Genomic DNA, 22,898 nt, shown 5'->3' with positions numbered 1-22,898 from the left:
CCAATTAATTGTCTATCGTCCATTACCATCTCCATGATCATTAAGAAATTCTTGCTCAATCTTTATGGACTCTGTTTTAGTCAGCTTTTTTTCACTGCTGTGACTAAAAGATCTAAAAAGAACATCTTTGGAGGAAGAAAAGTTTATTTTGGAGCTCACAGCTTCAGAGGTCTCAGTCCATAGACAGCTGGCTCCATTCCTCAGGTCTTGAGGTGAGACAGAACATCATAGGAAGAGTGTGGCAGATGGAAGCAGCTCACATGATGATCAGAAAACAGAGAGAAACTCCATTCACCAGATACAAAATATATACCCCAAAGGCACACCCCCAAAGATTTACCTCCTCCAGCCACACCCTACTCACCTTCAGTTACCACTCAGTTAATCCACATCGAGGGATTAATTCACTGATTGGGTTAAGACTCTTATAATCCAATCATTTCTCTTCTAAACCGTCTTGCATTGGCTCACACATGAGCTTTTAGGGGACACCTCACATCCAAACCATAACAGACTGCAACAGCGTTTGATCTCTCCTGTAGTACTTTTCACACAGTAACTGGCATTAAAAAGTAGCTTGTATCTAACTATTTCCTCCACTGGATTGTAGATTCCTGGAGAACAAGGAACGTTTCTAATCAGTGTTTGTTCTCTGAATAGGAACTTGCACATAGTGTAATCAAAATCATCTGAAATGATAGTAAATAAGATAGTTCATCCATCATTTTGTGGTGAATATGAATCTCACTAAAGGAAAAGTAGACAAAATATATAGTTGTTCCTATACATTAATCCAGAAATAGTCTTCATCCATCTTATTCCCTTATCCTGGCAGCAACCAAGCTGTAGTCTACTTAGTCAACATTGCCACCTAATGGTCATTATGGGTAATTATCTAAACTAGAACCTCTACACCTTCCCAGCAAATTTTTATTCTCAAAATTTTGCACATACTGTGTTTTTCCATCTTTTTATCTCTCTGTGACCATAGTTAATTCCACTCCATAAGTTAACTTCACTGACACTTGTAAACTCTCCTTAGCCATTTTGACTTTTCTGTTCCAATTCTCTGAAGAAACCTCCAAAGTCCCTAAAGTCTTCTAAAAGTTCTCTTTTAAAATCTCTACAACATTGCTGGTGGGACTGCAAACTGGTGCAGCCAATTTCGAAGGCAGTATGGAGATTCCTTGGAAAACTAGGTATGGAACCACCATTTGACCCAGCTATTCCTCTGCTCGGACTATACCCAAAGGACTTAAAAACAGCATATTACAGGGACACAGACACATCAATGTTTATAGCAGCCCAATTCACAATAGCTAAACTGTGGAGCCAACCTAGATGCCCTTCATCTAGGTTGAGAGCTCTCATTCCTGGATGAATGGATTAAAAATGAGGCATATATACACAATGGAATTTTACTCAGCATTAAAAAAGAACAAAACTTTGGCATTTGCAGGTAAATGGATAGCCTTGGAGAAGATAGTGCTAAGTGAAGTCAGCCAATCCCCCCAAAACAAATACTGAATGTTTTCTATGATATAGGGAGGTTGACACATAGTGGGATAGGGAGAGAGAGCATGGGAGGAATAGATAAATTCAAGATAGGGAAGGGGGGTGAGAGGGACAGGGATTGGGTAGGGGAGTAACAAGGATGGTGGAATGTGATGGTCATCATTATACAAAGTACATGTATGAAGACTTGAATTGGATGTCAACATACTTTATATACAAACAGAAATACAAAAAGCATGGTATTTATGTGTATTAAGAATTATAATGCAAAAAAAATAACGTTACCTTAGTTTAGGTAGAGGGAAGTACAAGGAGGGGAAGGCAGGGGATGAGGGGATAAGAAAAAAAGTAGAATTAAACAGACATTATTACTGTATGTATGTATGTGACTGTATGACCAATGTGATTCTACAATATGTAAACTCAGAAAAATGAGAAATTATATCCCATCTATGTATGATAAAAGTAAATAAATAAATAAATTTTTTAAAAATCTCTACAAAAGCTTCTATCTGTTCTTACAGTAATAATGTTTCAAACTCTCGTTCATATTTCAAATGAAACGTGTTTTTAAAAGGATTGGAAGGCTAGCATGGAAACTTAACTGCAACGTATAGACTGATTTCCAAGTATTTCAGAGTTTAGTGGACTTTGGGAACTTAATCTACTTGTAAATTGATGGTTTGCTGTTTTAGAATTCAAAATGACCTTTTCAAATTGGGAAAAATGGGCAGGAACAAAGAGCAACTCAGAAAATAATAATGGCTCACATTTTTATAGCTATTTATGGTTTATAAAGTGGGTTTGTATCATCACTTCATTTGCCCTGCCCCTTGAGCTCTGTGAGGTCAGTCTGAGGTTCCCCGCAGCACAGATGAGCAAGAAGGCATCCTAGACTGGAAGTTATATGCAGAACTTTCTAAGTAAATAGAGCAAGAGCGCATGCTCAAGTTTTCAGAGTCAAAGCCATGGTTTTCTTACTATCCCTTGTTGCCTCTAAGCGCTCACACAAACACACTAATCAAACTAATGATACCATCTTACAAAAACAATATTGATTTCAATTTGCCCAGAAAAGCAATGGAGAAACTATTCCCGGTACAAGAAGGTATAGGATGCTCTTTACAGGGCCCTCTCTTGCCTCTATGCCTTTATACAAGGTATTCCAGGTGCCAGAATGTGCTAAGTGGTGACTCAATCAAAACTGGCAACATGGCCTGGCCCATGATGGTGAGTTGGGATTTCCAGGTGGACAATTGGGCTTGGACTTTGCTTTAGGAAGGGTCTTAAATTCAGGCATTTGATGTTGTCTACAAATGAGTTACACCTGTTTTCACGGTGATATACTAATAGGATGAAGGAATTGACGTGTTTCATATAACTTTAAACTTAAATCCCATTCCTGGACCACACTGAATACATTCTACATTCTTTTAGTATCTTGAAAGGAGCACACTAATATTGCACTGTATTTTGTATGCTATGGCTATTCATTTACACAATTTTTATCACTCCATTTTGGCATTTCTGCACTTTTTAGTACACTAGAAACTTCAAAAGTTGGCGCTGTCCCAAGTCATTGCCCATCTTTTGGCAATCGCTCCTTTTCCGGAGTGGTTTTCTTTTTTAAAATCTTGTTGTTTTTTATGATCATCTCACGCCTTTTTCACACAGTTATTGACATTCTAACAGCCTAGTTCCGGGTCCACTATCTGGCGCTAGAAGGTGCTCAGGAGAGACGCTTGGAATAGAGAAGATAAATCCAAAGCCAGGAAATGGGTGACAACTTCAGGGAAAGAGGTTTTGCATTTGAGAACTTGTGTTCTCAACACATTAGAACTTGTGTTTCTCTGATGGAAATTTTGCGTTCCCATCAGAGAAACACAAGTTCTAACAGTCTGCATCAAAGATGGAGTGGGCTGACACGTGAGGTAGCCCCCCATGGCTAGGGGAGTGCGAGCACTGCCGCAGCGCCCTGGTCCAGCCTGGAGGGGCCACGCGGGCACTGGCACCAAAGCGTGTGGACCGGGAAGCGGGCCCTCCAAGGCCAGCGGAAGGGCCGCGAAGGGCGTGCAGGAGGCAGGGCGTGGCGCGGGCGTGTGCGGGACACGGGACACCGGCCCGCGGCCAGGGAGCGAGGCGTGCTCCGGGTCTATTCCGGGAGCGGCGCGGAGGGGCGGGCGCGGGCGGGGCGGGGGCGCGCGGCAAGCATCCTGTCTGGGGGAGGGGACCGCCAAGCGCGCTGGCCACTCGCCGGCCTTCGAGAGAGCAGCGCGCCGGCCGCCAGCCTCGCAGGAGCCTCGGTGCCCTGCGGCCCCGCGCCCGGGGGATCCCGGCGGCGCCATGGACAGAGGCCGGGGTAAGAGGAGCCGCGGCGCCCGCACTTGTTGCTGCTTGGGGCGGGAAAGGGGGACCTGGGAGCTCTAAGTCGGGAAAAAGGTGGGCGGTAGGGCGGGGGCTGAGTAGCGACAGGACTGGTGCGGGTGGGGGACTGGAAGACGCGCGCGGTGCGGTGTGTACAGGTGCCTCCTGCAGCTAGAGCAGCCCGGTGCGCGTCAGTCCCTCTTATCCTGGGGCTGAGTCAACTCCTGTGTGTGAAATTGGAGTTTCCATACCCTCCAATTCCTAACTTCATAAAACAGCACATTCCTGAGGCCAGCGAGCTCCTCCCATCCCACTCCACGCAGGAAGAATAAAATACGGTTTACAGATCACGCTCCCCAAACACAGAGACGTGCGAAGCCCCTGCTGTGAGCCTGGGGAGAAGTCCCTGGAGACAAAGTTTGCAGCTTCCTAGGGTTTTGGAAGGAGGGGCTGTTGTGAGCGCGCCTGCGTGCATGCTTGCGTGTATTTGATAGCAGTTTCATAGAAGTGATAGGAACTACGGAAATTGGGATTGTCTAGAGCATTGAGAAAGGCATTCAAGGAGGTTGGGGTGGGGGCAGCGCGCATCCTATGTAAAGATGTAAACATTGCAATAGGCATGTGGGTGCCTGTAAAGAGTGTCTGTAAAGAAGTGGCTTGTCTGGACATGGGGCAGTGCCAAAGGCTGAAATCAGAAAGTAGGGGTTCTAGCTGGCACCTCTGGGATCCAAAGAGATCACAGGTTTGAAGGCACTTGGTAAACTGGCAAATGTGCCATCATGAGAAGAGTTGTTGTTTAAATTATTATTATTAATGGAAAATCCCCCCTGCCCACAATAACTTTATACCCTTCCCCCAGTCTGCCTGTTTACTATGCTGAGGAGTGACCAGAAGGGTGAAATCACTTAAAAAGTCCTAGGGACAAGGACTCAGTGCCTGAGCAGGTGTGGTGTGGGGGATAACCTCTAGTTCAGGTGAAGCCAGGCTCAGAGGGCCACTGTAGACCCAACCACCCCTCCCCCAAACAAAATACCCTTCCACCCTCCCTTTATCTCCTCCCCTCCCCCAGAGCAGGCAGGAAATGGGAGAAGTTCCATTGCAAACAAAGGCCATGATCTGTAAGGTATTTCTCACCTGTTAACTAACTTCTCAGCCAGGGTTCACGCTCTCACTGAGGAGGAAAACCAGAAAGAAGAAAAGCAGTACCTCCCACCATTCCTCAGCTCTGCTGTCCCCACCAAGACAAAGAGCACCAGCATTCTCCTATACCACTGTCTGGTCTCCAGTACAAAAATCCATAAGTAGGCCTACCCGGACTTGAGGGAAACAGGGTGACAATAATTCACAAAGCTTTAAATGCTTTAAATGCCACCCCTTCCAAAGGCTGCCTCCAAAGATGCTCACTGGAAAGCCAGACTTCCGCAATACCTTGGTGCTCAGAGCATTTGTGGACTCAGACCTTCTCTGTCTAGTCTGCTTTCCTTCTCTTTCCCAGTTCTTGTCGTGGGTAATGTGCTATTTGCTGTATAGAGCGAGTCCAGGACTCATCAAGGAAGTCCTAGCCATCATGCACAAGGCCTTGGGCTGGATATCCAGCATTGCCAGAATTAAAAAAAAAAAAAAAAAAAGTATAGAGTTAATCCTCCACTGTCTTCCTCCTCTGCCCAGAACTGAGCTTCCAGAAGGCAGGGAATAGCTCTGTTGTGATCCCTCTGCTGACCTGGTGCCTGGCACATGGTCAGCTCAGGCTGCTAACCTGAGTAAGATGATATGCTTAAGAGTGCATTTCCAGTTGATTAGTCGTAATGGTGATTTTTTTAAAGAATATTTTTAAATCCTTACATCAGAACCTTTCTTCATGGCTTTCAAAGTGCGCCTCAACCTTTAAGTGGTTGTGTGACTAGGGCACACAAGACCAGGTTATCTGTCTAAAACCTCAGATTTTGTTGTTGTTATTGTTGTTGTTTAATCACAGTAGATACCAAGCAGTTGGTAGCCATAATTGGATTTTTTTTTAATTTTTATTTGTTCTTTATATATATACATGACAGTAGAATGTATTTTGTCATATTATACATACATGGAGTATAACTTCCCATTCTTCCCATCAGTTTTATGAAAACATTTTAAGAATTAAAATCAATTCAGGTAAATGTGACTGTCTTATGAATTAGAATACAAAATCTGTGTGTTTTTAAGCTAGAGCATGAGTTTTAAAACATTGTTTTAGCACACCTTCCTTGGTGCCCCTGTTCCCAGGTAAGTAGGTGTACACTCTTTCTTGTTGTTAGAGAAGGTTTAAGAGGAGATCTCATTTTAACCTCATTCCTATCATATCTAGGTAGGAATGTCACATGCAAGGAATTAGGGAGTACACGTTAGTATTAACAATGACAACACTGAAATCATTAAACTCTTTCTGGGTGCCAGGCTCCATGCTTAGCTTTTCACATGATTTCTCTCAGAACAACCCTTAGGATAGAAGCTATGGGCAGGAACTGTCATTAATCCCAGCTCATAGGGAAGCAGGCTCAGCCCATATATCAGTCATCTCCAACTACCATAGCAAAATTCCACAGATTGGGTGACTTTGTCAAAAGAACTTTATTTTCCCACTGTTCTAGATGCTGGAGATCTAAGATCTAGGAGCTGTAAGGGTAATTTCTGATGAGGCCTCTCTTCCTGGCCAGAAGAGCTACCTTCTTACTGCATCTACATATGGCCTCTTTTCTACTGTCTCTTTGTTTTCCTACAAGGACTCCAGATTAGGGCCCATCCTTCTCACCTCATTTAACCTTAATTACTTCCTAAAGGCCCTCTTTTAAAATATGGTCACATGGGGGTTAGAGCTTGAACATATGAACTCCAGGGCCTAGAATAAGCCTAGATGTCAGACTTACTTCTCCAGGCCCAGGGGACCGCCATCACACCTCAGCAAAACTGTGCAGATGTTTTTCACAATTATAGCATAAAAGCTCAGCTTCAAGGTCAAGTGGCTAGAGAATGGAAACAAACCTGGGAAGAATTTCTCTTCTTGCAGGATATGTGGCTTCCCATGATTGAAGCAGGATTTCTGTAATACAGTAACAGACATAGAAACCACATATAATGGAATTCCTCCCAGCAGGATTTCCTGATTCGTGATTACCATACAAAGAGAATCAGCCATTGGTGAAGGTAGCACACAGGTAAACTCAAGGACCAGAGCCACCACCTTTCACAGGACAAGTTAACCAACTTTCTATCCTCGAATGAAGATAAAATGTGGATACTGATAATACTTATTTCTTGGGATTGCAAATATTAAATGCATGGAAAATACTTCAGACAATATATAGGAAGAGATCCACTTTAAAAATGTTGGCTATTGTAAGAATTGTAATTTTTATCTGGGCGTGGTGGCACACACCTGTAATCCCAGCAGCTCAGGAGGCTGAGGCAGGAGGATTGTGAGTTCAAAACCAGCCTCAACAAAAGTGAGGCATCAATCAACTCAGTGAGACCCTTTCCCTAAATAAAATTATGAAATAGGGCTGGGGATGTGGCTCAGTGGTTGAGTGCCCCTGAGTTCAATCTCTAGTATCAAAAAAATAACTGTAATTTTTAAAAATCAGACTCAGTGTAATAAAACTGCTGTATAAAATGTCCTTTGTTTCTTCTGTAGGCTGATCCAATTAGGGTGATCGTTTTTGGTTCTCTACTCAGTTGTAAGCACTGAGCTAGATAGTTTTGTGTGCAAAACAAAGACAGGGAATATGTCACATCATCTTTGCGTCCTGCAGTTCCTCCATGGTGCTTGTCCCTTGGAAATCCATCTCTGACCTTGATCATCAGATCACTGTCCAACCGACATTTCTGACTGATAAAATATTGATGCAGATGTCAGCATGTCCATTTTCTCTTATTCTACCTGTTCACACCTACTAATTATGGTGAGGTCACTACAGTTTTGCTTTTTCAAACTTTCCCGTCCTTGAACCATCTTCTCTTTAAAGTCTTGGGTCTAAATTTTCTGTGATTTTTAAGATTTGCTTCCTTTATGCCCAACATTAAGTTTGATCTCTCTGGCTCATGGGATGTGATTGACTTCCCTTTCTACTTCACACCTAGTTCTTTTTCACGCTGGGAGTTTCTTCTGCTGTGTTCTATATGCTTTGGGAGATAGTGTTATCTAAAGGGCAATCCAAGAAATAATTTGATTCCCTGCTTTTCACTGAATGACATTCTTGTTACTCCAGAGATGATGGAAGAATCCATTCTGACTGTCTTGCCTCTGTTGGGCCAGCTTTGAGATCCACATTAGGAAGGCCACATTTTCTCTTTAGCATCCACATTGACCGAGCAGTTCATAGCTAACCCCATGTGGAGCTGCTCCTCCAGCCTTCTGTCCCCAAAGCTATGGATTCCCAAACAGACTTACCTGACATCCAAGTTCCCATCCTACTCCTTCTATCAGTCTGATCCTTTTTAAAAGAAAGATTATTATAATTATCCTTTCCATCCTGACATATTTAATAAGCTCATTTTGCACCTTCTTACCCATATAAACACTTATATGACAAAAAATCAGTGCAAAATGACCTTATTAAATAAGTGTTTATATGGGTACAGTGTGGTAATTCAATACATGTATCTAATACATAATGATCAAATCAAGCTCATTAGCATTTCCATATTCTTAAACGTTTATCATTTCTTTGTGTTGGGAACCTTTATAGTTCTACACAAAATATATTGTAAATTGTTGTGACTATGAGGTTATCCTTGCCAGCCTGAGGACTCAGCAGAGTTAAATGATTCAGAGAAAGGACAGATCTGGGCTTGAGGTTTTGCTTCGTTTTGTTTCTCTTTTTTTTTTTTTTTTCAGGGGTGGGGATGTACTAGGGATTAAACTCAGGGGCACTCAACCACTGAGCCACATCCCCAGCCCTATTTTATATTTTATTTAGAGGCAGGGTCTCACTGAGTTGCTTAGTGCCTCACTTTTGCTGAGGCTGGCTTTGAACTGGAGATCCTCCTGCCTCAGCCTCCCGAGCTGCCACCATACCCAGCTGGGCTTCAGTTCTGATTGCAATTTTCTAGCTATCTGATCTAGGACAGATCTGACTTCTCTGATCTTCAGTATCTTCATCAGGTATGCCATGAGAAAGTAATGCACATAGGCTAGCACTCGGGTGTTACCAGCATGCTGCAGTAGGCGAAGGAGTCCCATGGGGGCATAATACTTAGCCTTACTCCCCTCCCTATTAGAGGCCTCTGCTGGTCACTGGGCCCTGCTTCCATTTCCTTGTCACCATTGACCCTTGTGGTGTTTGGCTTCTCTTTTAGTCAGGGTTTTTTTCTGCCTCCCCCTCTAATATCAGTTTCAAACTCCCCTTTTCACATGGGTGAGCCACTTGCCAAGTAAGTTCCTCCTTCCCCACCCTCTGCCAAGAACCTATCATTACTCCATTCTCATTTTTGGTCCAGAAAAACAATCCTGCTTTTGGATGCCATCTCACACCCCAGCTTCTCATACCCTTCTTACTTAAAAAAAAAAAAAAAAAATTCAACTGAACAAAAAAGTGAAGCCATTTATACCCTCCTCCCTTACACACACACACCACCCCGGCCCCTAAGCACTGTCTTCCTTCCTTTCCGGGCCAAACTTCTCAAATAAATATTGGGCATTCGCAGTCTCCTGTTCCTTCCCACACCTCTCTTCACCTCCTGCAGCCTCACTTCCAATCACACCCTGGGCTGAAAGCCCCTTAGAAGGGTCACATGTGGCTTCTTCCTCTTGTGTCATCTTTCACCTCTTCCACATCCCATCTCCAGGACTTCTCTGTAGCTCCGTCTCCTTTCTGATACACTCTTATTTTGCGCAGGTTTTGGAGTCAAATAAGTCCAGGTTAAACAGCCACCTCTCCATCCCTCCAGGAAACTTTTTCTCCTGAAGCAGGCTTTCTTTCCACCTGATCCCACTGTTACAGCTGCTCAGAGCCTTTGGGCCTCTCCTTCTCTAAGGCAAGATGGATAACTAAGTGGTTCCCTCAGATCATAAAGTAGGAGGAATGACCCCAAAATGGGGAGACTAGCATGCAGTGATATCTGCTGAGCACCCAGTACCGGGCCCACAGCAGCAGATTACCGGCTGTTAATTCCCATCTTCTCCTTCTTGCCGTACCTTCTCACTTGCTCTGTCTCTATCTTCTTATTCTATCTCCTGTGATGCTCTAGGCCTTCTCCCCCCTTGCTCCCACCAGCTCAGCTCTCTCTCGTCTCTCTCCTGCAGAGAACCAAGCCCATGGAAAGGATGCCCGTTAACAGCCATGATTGGGCTTCTTTCCTACATCACCTCCTGCCTGTGGTACATTTCCACTCAGAGGTCAGCTCAACCTCACAGTGACCCAATTTTGAACTTATCTTATTCACCACCACATCAGACGACCCTTCCTGTTTCTCTTTTTCTGTTAACAACACAGCCGCGTGAGGAGCTATGGAAGGAAATGGGGGTGTTTGTGAACAAGACCAAATTTGAAGGTGGGACAGGGGTGCAGTTTCCAAGTAGCAGTCCTGTAGGAGTGATAATAGGCAGGCTTCCCAGAAGGCCCTACAAGAGCTTAAACGGGAGTTGATTGGGGTTCAATCTAGGAGAAGCACACTAATGAAAAGAACTGCTCAAAGATAGACTCCGAGCCGCCCAGGGACATAAGGAAGCAGAGCATGAGTGACCCTGGATCAGAGAAGCCACAGAATGGCTCCCAGGGAACCCACATGAATATGTAGATTAAGGGCTCCTGTCACTTAATAATCAAGAGGTTTCTATGGTCATGAACCTTTAGTCCACAGTAGAGAACAGGCCTTCTAGGAGGGTACGTGCTCCCTCAAGCATTCCCCTTTTATTTAGATGTGGACTGTATCATAGTTTTTAAGGAATTTGTGATGATTTGTGTTCAAGGATGGAATTTGGGAAGAAGAAAGTCTAATGCATTTAAGTTATTTAGTTATTTAAAACTATCGATCAGATCAGGCTTCAACCCTTCAGTTGTCACTGTTTGTAAGATATAAGTGACAGCCCTTGTGGTGGCCCTCCAGGCCTGCACCATCTGCTCTCTGCTCCCTTGGCCCTGCCTGCCTCTTGCTGTGTGCTGTCCTCATACTGGACTTTGTCCTTCCAGCCTTGAATACTTTGTGCCTTCACCTGGGCCACCCCTGCTAATCCTTACTCTCTGCGAAAACGTTTCTTCCTCAAGGGTGCATTTTTCTAATCTCCCATGCTACACTCCCTGTTGCAGGTGCTCGGAGCCCCCGGTGCTTCACTGGTTGCCATTTTCACAGTTCTGGTTGACTGTGGGCCTGAGTTAGCTGTTGATGGGAATTCTGTGAGGACAGGGCTCTTCTTTCCTGGTTTACATCCCTTTTCCCAGCACCCAGTACCATAGGTAGCACATAATACCTGCTCAAGAAGTGTCCATCAAGATGATGGATAAATGACACTGAGAGTATACAGTTCACAGAGTGGAAGTTGGATGTGGCCATTTTCCGTCCCAGGATTCTCCAATTCAATGATTTCCAACATACAGACAGCAAATGTAGGACTTTATCACTACCCATCACTTCCTTTGCCTTTATACAATTAAATCCCAAATCCTGTTGACTATTATTGGGAGATGGATCTTGGATGGCTTCCTATATCCTGTTGCCTCCTGCAGGAGCTTCCTGTTTCCACTCTTGCCTTCTCCAGCCTGCCTTAAGGACCATTCCCTATTTGTCTGAAGAAGTGGTTCTCAAATCCAGCTGGCCTCAGTATCATGCCCTGTAGAGCCACCTGAAGAAATACCTGAGATCTGATCAGTAGGTCTGGGTTGAGATTGAGAAATCTGCCTTTGTTGCAAAGCCTTAGGTGATTCTGTTGTTCTCCCAGGGTGACAGCCTCTGTCCTTAGGCGCTGCTTTTACCACCATCCTTAACCCAGCTCAAACACTTCCAGGATCCCCTGTTGCCTATTCTGGTTCCTCCTTTCACACTTTTCAACTAAACGGAACTCTAGAATCTGGGTCTGTTACTCAAAGTAGCCTCTCTGAAAGCTCGAAATGTCTCATTTTCTTCAAAAAGTCATGCAAAATGTTTTATTAAAGCCCCATTATGTTAAAACTCCCCTTATATTTCCCCCGCCAAAAAAAAAATCTTTGTGCAGAATGGACCTCCTGAGATACACTGTTCCCCTCAAGCTTCTCCTTCCTCACTCACCCGATGGCCTCTGCCACAGACTCTCAGGTTATGTGAACTCTGACCCCCAATAAATATCCCAGCACAAGTGCCAGGGTAGAAATGGGTATGGACATGGAAGCCAAAATCTCACTCCTAGCCCTGGTTTGGCCACTCACTTAATACTTTCATAAAGCCTGGAACTTCGAGAAGCATTTTGACATCCTCAGTGGTGTGCACTTCAGCCTAGCCTCAGGGATGCTGAGGATTTCCTGCAGATGCTGAGCCACCTCTGTCCATGGTAATCATACACACTCTCAGCCGCCTTTTACTAGGGGTTTCTATGGGGAAGAAGGAACTCATGGGATAGGGAGGATCATCAGAAGAATGGACCACCACAGTCCTTTTCTGGAGACTTTCAGCCCTGAGTTTTGCTTCTGTGACTTCCCTCAACCCTGGCAATGAAATGGAGAACAGAGACAGTCTCCCCCATTGGACCCGTGCAAAAACTGAGTTCTAAAAGATGATTGCAGTACTCCCTCCCCTTCCTGGGAGAGACCAGCTCAGCATCACTCCCCTGTGGGAACTTCCTGCCACATCCCCACTTCTGCCCAGCCCTCTCCTCAGGCTGGGCTTTTAGAAGATTTGAATGTATTTATTGAAATGTTTCCTCTATGTATATATGAATCCTGATGTTTAGGGGTGTCTTCTGCATCATACCTCCAGTGTCTAGCATACAGTAAACACTTAACATTTATAGCCAAATGCTACTTACAGGCAAGGAACAGTAGTGCATGCCTGTAATCCCAATGGCTGTGGAGGAGGCCAGGGCAGGAGGATCACGATTTCAAAGCAATTTAGCGAGGCCTTAAGCAACTCAGCATGACCCTGTCTTTAAATAAAATATAAAAAGGGCTGAGGATGTGGCTCAGAGGTTAAAGCATTCCTGGATTCAATTCCCAATACCAAAAAAAGAGAAAAAAAAAAAAACGCCACTTCCACTGAGCATTCACCATGACTCAAATCCTGAAGTAAATACTGTCATTATTCCCATTTTACAGATTAAGAAACTGGATTTTAGAAAAGTCCATTTATTTACCCAGCCCCGCCTGCCTCCATTGCTGTCCACTGCTTCTCCATGAACCTTGAAGCCCCTCACCCCCCAAGTTAGTTATTATATGAAAGATTAGCTAGGTAAGCCACAGAACTAAGTAAAAAATTCAAGGTGGGGACAGGAAGGATTCTGAGAAGAGGAGGGGAAGGGAATCGTAACCATTCCAGGAAACACCCTCCATCAGTGGAAGGGTCCAGCCAAGTAGCCCATGTGAAGTTTAATGACTTGCCTTCCCCACTGTAGCCCTCAAGAGTTCTGGAGTTTAGAACTCAAGAACCTCTCATGCTCCTGGGATCGATGAAGAAACTGACCCAGAAGGCCCAGGCAGGGCTTGTCCTCCACCTCAAATTCCATCTGGGGAATCCCAGTCACGCCCAGAGTGGGCGGCAGAGGTACAGAGCTGGCCAGGCGTGATTCTTCTTGGCACAGCTGTCAGGCTGTGGCAGGGGCAGAATGTGGCACCACATTGCAGTCATTCCAGCTCTGGGGAATTTACCAACAGCATGCCACACAGAAGGCAAGCTGAGGGGCTTTTTATAGACCTCTAAGAACCTAGAGGAAAACTGATCTCCTGAGAGAGAAAAGTGGAACATGTGTCTTGTCCAGGCATCGTCCCCAGATGCCCGTGATTCAATTTAGAGCAAGAGTCATTGCTAGGTGAGCAGGGAAGGGTGGAGGAGCCCTCTCAATGTTGGGAGACAGGGGTTCCAGCCTGACTCCTCAAATCCCCTACATGGGATTCAATTTCTTCACCTGTCAGGTCAAAGTATCATAGTGCAGAAATCATACATAATACCCACCCACCACCTGTTATTGTAAAGAAAGTTTTATTGGCATGCAGCCACGTGCATTCATTCTGTATGGTCTGTGGCTATTTTTTCACTATAAGAGCAGAGTTGAGTGGTTGAAACAGAGGCCATATGTGGACCGCAAAGCCTAAAACATGACTATCTGGATCTTTAGGAAAAATTTTGTTTGTTTGTTTGCCAGCGCCTGGTGTAAATAGTGGAGAGATCAGCAGTGCACAGCAGAGGGGGAGGGTTCTGAGGGCGTGTCCAGACAGAAATGAAGCCCTGGCCTTCACCACACAAGAGTGGGTTCAACAGTAGTGTTGGAAGGACTCCAGAATGCCATTTAATGGTGTTTTTCAAATTACTTTTAGCCTTCAAATCCTTTGAAAAAAATCTGAAGACATAGAACTGCTCAAAAGGTGAGGTGGGAATGTGAGCACTGAGCCTACCCACCCCATCCCTCCTCCTCCTCCTGGGGGTCCTTAGGGAAGCTCTGCACATCCCATAGGTTTCCGCAGAAGAGCACTTGAAAACCACTCATCTAACCCTGTGCTCCTAATTTTATCACGAGAGAAACTAAGGCCCAAGGGGCAGCAGGTCACTTGACAGACCCCTCTCTCAGTGAGTGTTCCACAGAACCCCTAACGTGGTCTATCAGCAGAGCATATCTCGGCTAGGAGAAAAGCCTATGGGTTGACTTCACAGGGCATGGGGCAGCCATCAATGGCCATGAAGTGCCCTTGCTGACCCAGCAGGAGTTCGGGGCTAACTTGGCCAGGACACATGACCAGCCCATATATCACCCTGAGTGAGTGAGGGGTTGGGAACCTTCTTTTCTAGGAACACCACAGCCAAAAGAAGAAAATTAAAATCAAAATTAACCATATATGTTTTTATTTCATTGATACAAGACACATTTTTCTAATAACTCAGAACATATCTTACAATTGACATATTTATCTGCTTTTTCTTGTTTTGCAAAAGATGTTGTTCAATAGATAAAAACATCTTCCAATCAGTTGGCATCTTAGAATGGAGAAATTATGGTAATTTATACCAAAGCTTGCTTTTGAAGATGGAATCGGATTTATTCATTTGTAGAATAAATATTTACCCTTCCTGCCCATTCTTGTTGAAGGGTGTGCTGAGAGCTGATCCTGCTGATAGCAAACCAAGGGCGATTTTTTTTTTTTAGCTCCACTTGAACCAAAAAGAAAAGTGATCTTCTGGGACTGTGCCAGGAAGTCAGGGAGACTGATGGCTTTTCCTCACCTCCAGCCAGCAACCAGGTGCAGCTTTGAGGGGTCTCAGGGGGTAAGCTCAGGGTCCCTGCACCCCGAATCTTCCACTATAACAGAGAAAATAAGACTTGGTCACAGTGCCAGTGACTTGGATCAGATCTGGCGAGTGTCCATCAAAGAGAATATGTAAAGAACCAGAAGACTCAAGTGTCACTTTTTAGCCAAGAACCTCAGGAACACTGTGGGATGGTCTTTTAGGTGGAAAAAAAAATGGGGAGAGGACTAAAGAAAAGTCCAGAGAGTGCACAGGGCAGCAAAACAGGGCAGCAGGCCTGGAGCACCGAGGACAGGTGGAAGTGAGACCTCCAGATCCTTCCAAAGAGTGGAGCCTATTCTCCAGGTCCCTAACTGGGTGTGTCCCTGTCCTTAGAGGTTGGGCTGCCCATGATGGGTACCTAATAATAGAGGCAGATAAGGCCAGACCCAGAACCAAGTGCCACAGCTGCAGTCTCCGGTTGCAGTGGGGGGTGGGGGGATCCTGGCGCTGCTCCTTCCACTCTGCACTTAACCCACAGGGTCTCAGTTAAATCCACACAAAAAAATGGAGATAACAATCTCTGATTTACCAATGAGAGATGACTGGATTCAGGCAGGGAAAGCTCTCAGAAGTGTTCAATCTTTTTAAAAAGTGAAAGCTTGAAATACACGTTTGTGAGTGATTGCTCCTTCATCAGTTGGAGAGGAATCCAAGTTATCTCTGCAGCATTTCACTCTCGCTCCTTGCATGGCCACTCTGGGAAGAGATGGAATGACAGAGAGAGTGGGAATAAGGAAGTGGGAGCCTGTGAGCCTCTTTGTCACCAGTATCACAAAGGAAAGCTGACATCCGGGCCCCAGGTAGCTGTTGACCAGCTGTGAGCAGGAAGAGATTATGATGTGCTGCAATTTGGGGCCATTGTTAAATAAAGCCAGCAAGCAGTGAGCTCACATCAGAATGCAAAGGGGGGTAGGGTAGGGATTGGACAGAAGTGGCCAGTTAGGAGCTGACGCAAATCCTTAGACTAAGATTAGCTCACCTTGGTGTTGAAGAGCAGAGCCACGTAAAGGTTTCAACTCTCCAGTTTCAAGTAGAGTTAATCAGCAAGGCTTTGGGGCAAGCACCTGTAGTCTCAGCTACTAGGAGGCTGAGGTGGGAGGACCCTTGAACCCAGGAGTTTAAGACCAGCGACAGAACAAAACCCCATTTAAGGGAGGTGGTGAGAAAAACTAGAAAGGAAAAAACAGATAGAGGTTATTGTACAGAATTGTTAGTGGAGAAGCAGAGGAGACATTCATCCAGGGTCGTTCTTCCATTCCATGGAAGAGGACCTTTCTCTCGAACCTCACAAGCCCAACTGTAGTGCAAGAACCAACCTCAGCTAGATTCCCATTAGCGCACCCTCAGGCATCTGCATAAGCTCTTCTGGTTCCTTCACACTAGGGCTTGTGTGAGCTGACTTGTCACCTAATCTTGCACCCTTCTGAGTGGAGTACTGGTCAGCCTTGTCCCTGAGTCCCACAGTTTCTGTTGTTCAGCTGGGAGTGGAGGCTGGAGGTGACAAGTAGTGGTGCAATTACTATTAATCACAGTTGATGATTTACAAAACTGCAGGGTGCTCTCAAATCACCCAGCTCTGCCAGACTTGGGTCTCACAACAGGCCTAGAGGTAAGCGGGCAGTCTCAATCCCCCACTCAGATGCTGAGGAAACTGAGGGTCCCAGACGTGAAGCAACCTGCCCAGTGCTGCATGGTCAGTTAGCATGTGGCCAGGGCTGGGGCCCCTAGATTCTGGCTCCAGTGCCCATGTTTTCTCCACTACACCAAAACATGGCACACAGTGGAGGCCAGAAATATTCCCACCCAGGCCACAGTTAACCTCTCTGAAGGGCTTGGGAATAGAGCTTAGTGGCAGAGCATTTGCCTAGTGTGCACAAGGCCCTGGGTTCAATTCCCAGCACTGCAAAAAAAAGAAACAGCATCAGAGTTAACCTCTCTGGGCCTCAGTTTTCTGTCAGTAACAGGGAAGAGTTCCTTCTACACATGGCTGTTGCAAAGAATAAATGAGGGCATAGGCACAGAGTGTTAGGCACCGAGAATTTTCTCCCAATGGAGTAACATCCAACAATCAGAGGAATGAACACAGGGACAGATGGCAATAAGAATCGATCTTTGCAGCATATTAAAAGAAAAAGTCAAAAAACATTACCTATAGCATTGTCCTCGTTTTGGAGACCACAACCAAAATTTTAACAACAACAAAAATTTAATGTATATTTAAAACTAATTTTTTTTTTTTTTTTTAGCACCGGAGATTGAACTCAGGGGCACTCAACCACTGAGCCACACCCCCAGCCCTATTTTGTATTTTATTTAGAGACACACTGTCACTGAGTTGCTTAGTGCCTCCCTGTTGCTGAGGCTGGCTTTGAACTCATGATCCTCCTGCCTCAGTCTCCAGAGCCGCTGGGATTATGGGCATGTGTCACAGCACCCAGCACAACTAAAATTTTTAAATGTATATTTAACAACTAAAATTGTAAATGCATGTTTTCAGGAGCACAGCAGTTGCAGCAAAACTACATATGAGGGACAGAGGGGCATGATGAGCTCTGCAGCAACTAAATGAAAGTGAGAGGCACATGGGCCACTGATGAGTGTTTCATATGAAGCAAAGATTGGGATAAGTCTAATTTTGTCCACCTGAGACCTTATTTTTATTTAGTTAGGTTTTTTGGGGGGTGGGGAGAGGGGGTGCTTTTTGTTTTGGTTTGGTTTGGTTTTTGTACTGAACCCAGAGGTTCAGTTAAAAAAAAAAAAAAAGAAATTTTTAGTTTTGAATTGAACTCAGAGGGCTTTTAACCCCGAGCCACATCCCCAGCGCTTTTTATTTTTATTTTTTATTTTGAAACAGGGTCTCCTTGTATTACTTAGGGTCTCACTAAAGTTGATGAAGTTGGCCTTGCATTTGTAATCCTCCTGCCTCAGCCTCCCAAGTCTCTGGGATTACAGGTGTGTCCCACCACACCCAGCTATTTTTAAAAATAAATGAAAATGCTAGGCACAGTATCTTCATTTAGGAAGTATTCAATTTAAAAAGGCTAGAAGGTATTATATTGAAGCAATTGGAAGCTGAACCTCTGGAGTTAAGGCTAGCTTTGAATCTCAATCTGCTTGTTGTGTGCCTTTACACAAATGACTGCCTCTTTGAACTTCACTTGGTCTATGTGTAAAAACAGCAGGTAAAAACAGAAGGTATCTTGTGGGGTCATTAGGAGAATTAAATGAGGTAATTCATGCAAAATGCTTAGTACAACATCTGATGATCACTTAGGAGCTTGCAATTCCTACCTGCTTTTATTGACAGGTATCCCAGACCACCCCTGGGCCTGCTCTGGTTCCCCAGGCTTGGTGAAGGAGATGGTGCAGGCCACCCAAAAGGAAGCAGCTGCCATCTTGCAGCGTGGAAAGCTGAGCCAGTGTGTCACGGTTTTCCACTTCCTCCTGGAACCATTTCCTTTGTGAGCTAAACAGGGAGGAATCCGCAGACAAAGGAACAATTCTGGGAGAGCCCAGTCCCACAGCCAAAAGTTATTTCCTCGGTGGCTGGCCCCCACCTCCTCCTGTGTGGTCTGGAAATGACTTAAGGAGAGGAGGCTGGGCTTCCCTGGTGGCCCAGAGCTAGAAATGAGGTGCCCCAAGGGAGAGCCTCCTGGTGGATGACAAGAACGGGGACAGAGCTGCTGCTAGGAAGAGCATTGAAGATGCAGAACTTCCCAAGCCTGTCGCCCTAGCCTGGCTCCTGGGGATAAAGTCACCAAAAACACCCCCAAGACCTGCTTTCCCATTCATTTGTAACCTCCCTGATCTGAAGTAACATGAGGTGAGAGAACGGTGCGAGTCTGCCACCCCTAATAATAAGCCCTGGGTGTGCAAACCCTTCCCCAGCCATTCCTCATTTCCCCCTCATGCAGGGGTTTTCTAAACCTCTTCTTATGAAGAGGAAGATGGTGGTCAGAGTGGTTAAGGAACTGACTTAGAGTTGCACACTAGTAAGGGGAGGAGCTAGAACCCAAGTTCTTCCCACTGGTCCTTCCCACCTCCCTTCCTTATGATGTTTCTGTTTCTATCCTGGGGAGTCAAACTGCTACAATTCTTTTCAGCATAAAAGGATATTCAGTTTCCTGCAATAGCTCTCATTAACACACACAAAAGCCTTCCAAGGTGACCTCACCACCCCTTGCCCTCCCTCTCATAGGGGCTATATTTAACTCCTGGGAAGCACTGAGCACCAGGCCCTGGGTATGCAGCTGGGCTTGCTTTGACTCTTTTCCATCCTGCGTGCACCATGATCTTCCCCATCCACATTGGGACAACAGGAAGTATTTGGGTGATAAACAGTGGGGTTCCAACCAGTGCAGTCCCCTCCGACGTTCTGCCCGCTATCTGGTCTTCCCTTGGATGCACAGAAGAGATCTTGTAAATTCAGAGGAAGGAAGTGAGACATCCCTGTGTTCCCAGCTGGGTAGACTTGCAGCAACTTGCAAGAGAAGGGCCAGGGAAAGAGAGATTTCCGAGCCAAAGAGTAGAATAGGCACTGCTACCTGCCTTACTGTGGAGCTGCTGCCTCTGCAGAATGAACCCTGAGTTGGGCACTGACAGAAGCAGCATGTTGGGGGGAACTGGAAGAGACATCATAACTGCCCCTCCTGTTCTGCAGTGCTCAGATCCCACACCTGTAAAATGGGCTGTCTCACCTTGGTGTACAAATTAATTGATATAAATAACACATGTAAATCTCTTAAAGTAGGGTATGCCTCAGAACAGTAATGAAGAGTAATATAAATAACATTTCTTGAGTGCCTACAGGTGTCGGACACCATTCTAAGCACTTTCATGTATATCAGGGCCCATTCCCACTGAGAAGACACACTCACAGGTCACCAGTGAGGTACATGAAGCAGGGACAATTTATCAGTGTCCACGACTAGAAAATAGGGAACAGGATATACACTCAGGTAGATGGGGTTACTTGATATCTGTTACTTATAATTATTCCCCAATTATGTGTTAGAATTAAAATTCATCAATGACAAAATAAATCACTGAATCCCTCAGCAGCCATTCCCACGGGAGGGATTCAAGTTCAGCAATATGGAGTCTTTGGAGAACACACACACACACACACCACAGTTCTAAAGGATCAGACGCTATTATTGTGCCAGCTTGTTAAAATACAGTATGTAGAAAATTATCTCTAAAATCATAATCAAAATTTTTCAAAGTAACACTGTTTCTCTCTCTCCAAACAGGAGCCTTTATGAGATGTAAATTGGGTTATTTTGCTGCATAGAAATAAGAAAGGAAATCTGAATAAACCCAAAGAAAAATTGTAGGCCTTTCATAAAACCACAGTCCAAAAACTCTTCTTATTTTCCATTTTAAAATTGGGCCAGCTGCATTTCTTCTGACTAAAAACAAAGAAGGATGGAGTTGTCTCTGTCTCCTCTAGAAAGATGCTTCTCAAACAGTGAGGTGGGGGAAAGGGAAATGGCATTTCTCCCTGCTGCTTTGAATTTATCAAAGTTGTAACTTCCACACTGTCACCAAGCATTTTTGTCAGTTCCAGAGTCTGAAAGGTACATGGGCATGAGGTCATGTGTCAAGGTGCTCAGCTCTGGTGCCCAGCCTGTATGAGCCCAACCTGAGGTTGGCAGAAGTTTAATTCTTAATTTGTCTTTTGTCATGGGAATTAGACTCATAACCTTTGAAATTTTTAAATAGTTATGAGCTTCTGTGTGATCACCCTTACTGGTTGCAATGAATGTCTTTTGATTGAAGGTTTCATTCCAGCTGCACTGCATCCTGGGAGCCAGAGACAGCACTTTCAGCTTGGGGCTAAATTTCTGCTGTATAACATCTTTTTTTTTTTTTTTTTTTTTTTTTATACTAAGGATTGAACCCACTAAGCCACATCCCAGCCTGGTTTTTTTTATTTTTTATTTTGAGACAGGTCTTGCTAAGTTGCTTAGGGCTTCATAACATCCTGTTTTTATTTTATTGTGCTTGGGAGGATGGAGGAGCAGAGAGAAATTTGATCTTAGTTTTAGTTGAGTACTCACCAAAACAATAAGCATTCCTTAGTTTAATCTTAGATGTATTTTTAAATAGGTTATAATCATATTTGAAAAATGTTTTTGCAGCCTAGAGAATGAGGCTATCCCCTATCTTGCGTTTCTGTGCCTGACCCACTTTAAATATTGAAAATTTATGAACAATAAGTAGTTCATTTCTTCCTTCTTGTTGTTGTTTTAATCCTTGGAATTCACCATACCACTCCAATATTAACCTAAACCAAGTAAGAAGAATGAAATTTGCTTATGGTACTAAATTAACTTTAGACATAAAGGCCAGCATGTCCTGATGCCCCCTCTCTGCCCCCAGACAGGACAAAAGACCTGGACCAGTAGTAAAGATGGGAGAGGGCAGGTTAGGAACTGGTGAATGAGGTCTTCCTGACTGGGGATGGTAAGGGCACAGTTCTGGGTTGTATGTCTGCCCCTCCAACTAACGAATTTTGCCCCCTCACCTGGCATGGAAGGATCCTTGAAATGGCAGCACCCTGAGGAAAGGGGAGCCACTGCCTCCTGCTACAACCATTCTGAGCTCTGTCTTGGGCTCAAAGCCATGGGCAATCCAGGTGGGGAGATTTGGTACAATCCATGATGTCCTCTTGGCCTATCCCCCACCTATACATACCAGTGCACCTGAAACTGCATGCTGGAGGTCACATAGGAATGAAAAGAGCAGCTGTGCAGTGTGATGAGCTCCTTATACAACACATATTTCATCTTCACCATGAGCTTGTGAAGCAGCTACTGTTATTATGTCCACTGTCTGCACATCAATTGGAAGCTTAGGAAAATTAAGAAATTTCCTCAGGGGCCCACAGCTGAAAAATGACCAAGCCAGGAGGGGAGCCTGATTGTCCATGGCCTGTGTTCTTAGCCACTCTTCCAATGACTCAAGCATCAAGTTTTGTGTGAATTTAGCACTAGATACTATTTTCTCAAGTGGTCATGTGATCATAGTCAAGTCAGGTAACCTCTTTCTTTGGTCCTCACTTTTTACATCTTTAAAATGAGTGGATTAGCCAGCACAGTGTTGCACACCATAATCTCAGCGGCTCAGGAGGCTGAGACAGGAGGATGTCAAGTTCAAATCTAGCCTCAGCTAAAGCAAGACCTTCAGCAACTTAGTGAGACCCTGTTCCTAAATAAAATACAAAAAAAGGGCTGGGGATGTGGCTCAGTGGTTAAGTGCCCCTAAATTCCATCCCTGATACCAATAAATAAATAAATGAAGATTAGACTAGGTCATCAAAATATTATATCTATTGAATTAGTGTTCACTGGGCATCTACCAAGTGCTGATTAAGATTCAGGCTCTGTCCTCACTGAGCTTATTACAACAAACACACATCTGTCACCAAATACTATCTGATCAGTACTTTGGAATCTGCATGGTTCTAGGAAGTGTCAGGAAGCAGCAAGTGACAACAACAATAAGCAATATGGCTGTCATTTAGTGCGTATTTGTACCAGATGTAGTGTTATGCTAAGGGCCTAGAGGCATGACCTTCGGCC

The 22,898-nt window shown here is 44.7% G+C and overlaps 1 protein-coding gene across 2 annotated transcripts in view; it reads left to right on the top strand.

Moving 5' to 3' along the window:
* Positions 1-3,775: 3,775 nt before the first annotated feature.
* The window catches only part of Afap1l1 (actin filament associated protein 1 like 1), a 62,976-nt gene continuing 43,853 nt past the window's right edge, over positions 3,776-22,898 (top strand). For both annotated transcript variants that reach the window (XM_071612254.1, XM_027949359.2), the window contains exon 1: positions 3,776-3,874. In XM_071612254.1, coding sequence (XP_071468355.1) covers positions 3,859-3,874 — 16 coding nt within the window. In that variant the 5' untranslated portion in view covers positions 3,776-3,858. The remainder of the gene's footprint in view (positions 3,875-22,898) is intronic.

This window comes from Marmota flaviventris, chromosome 5 (assembly GCF_047511675.1).
Source record: "Marmota flaviventris isolate mMarFla1 chromosome 5, mMarFla1.hap1, whole genome shotgun sequence".
Lineage (NCBI taxonomy): Eukaryota > Metazoa > Chordata > Mammalia > Rodentia > Sciuridae > Marmota > Marmota flaviventris.
This window is presented reverse-complemented; position numbering and strand designations above follow the sequence as displayed.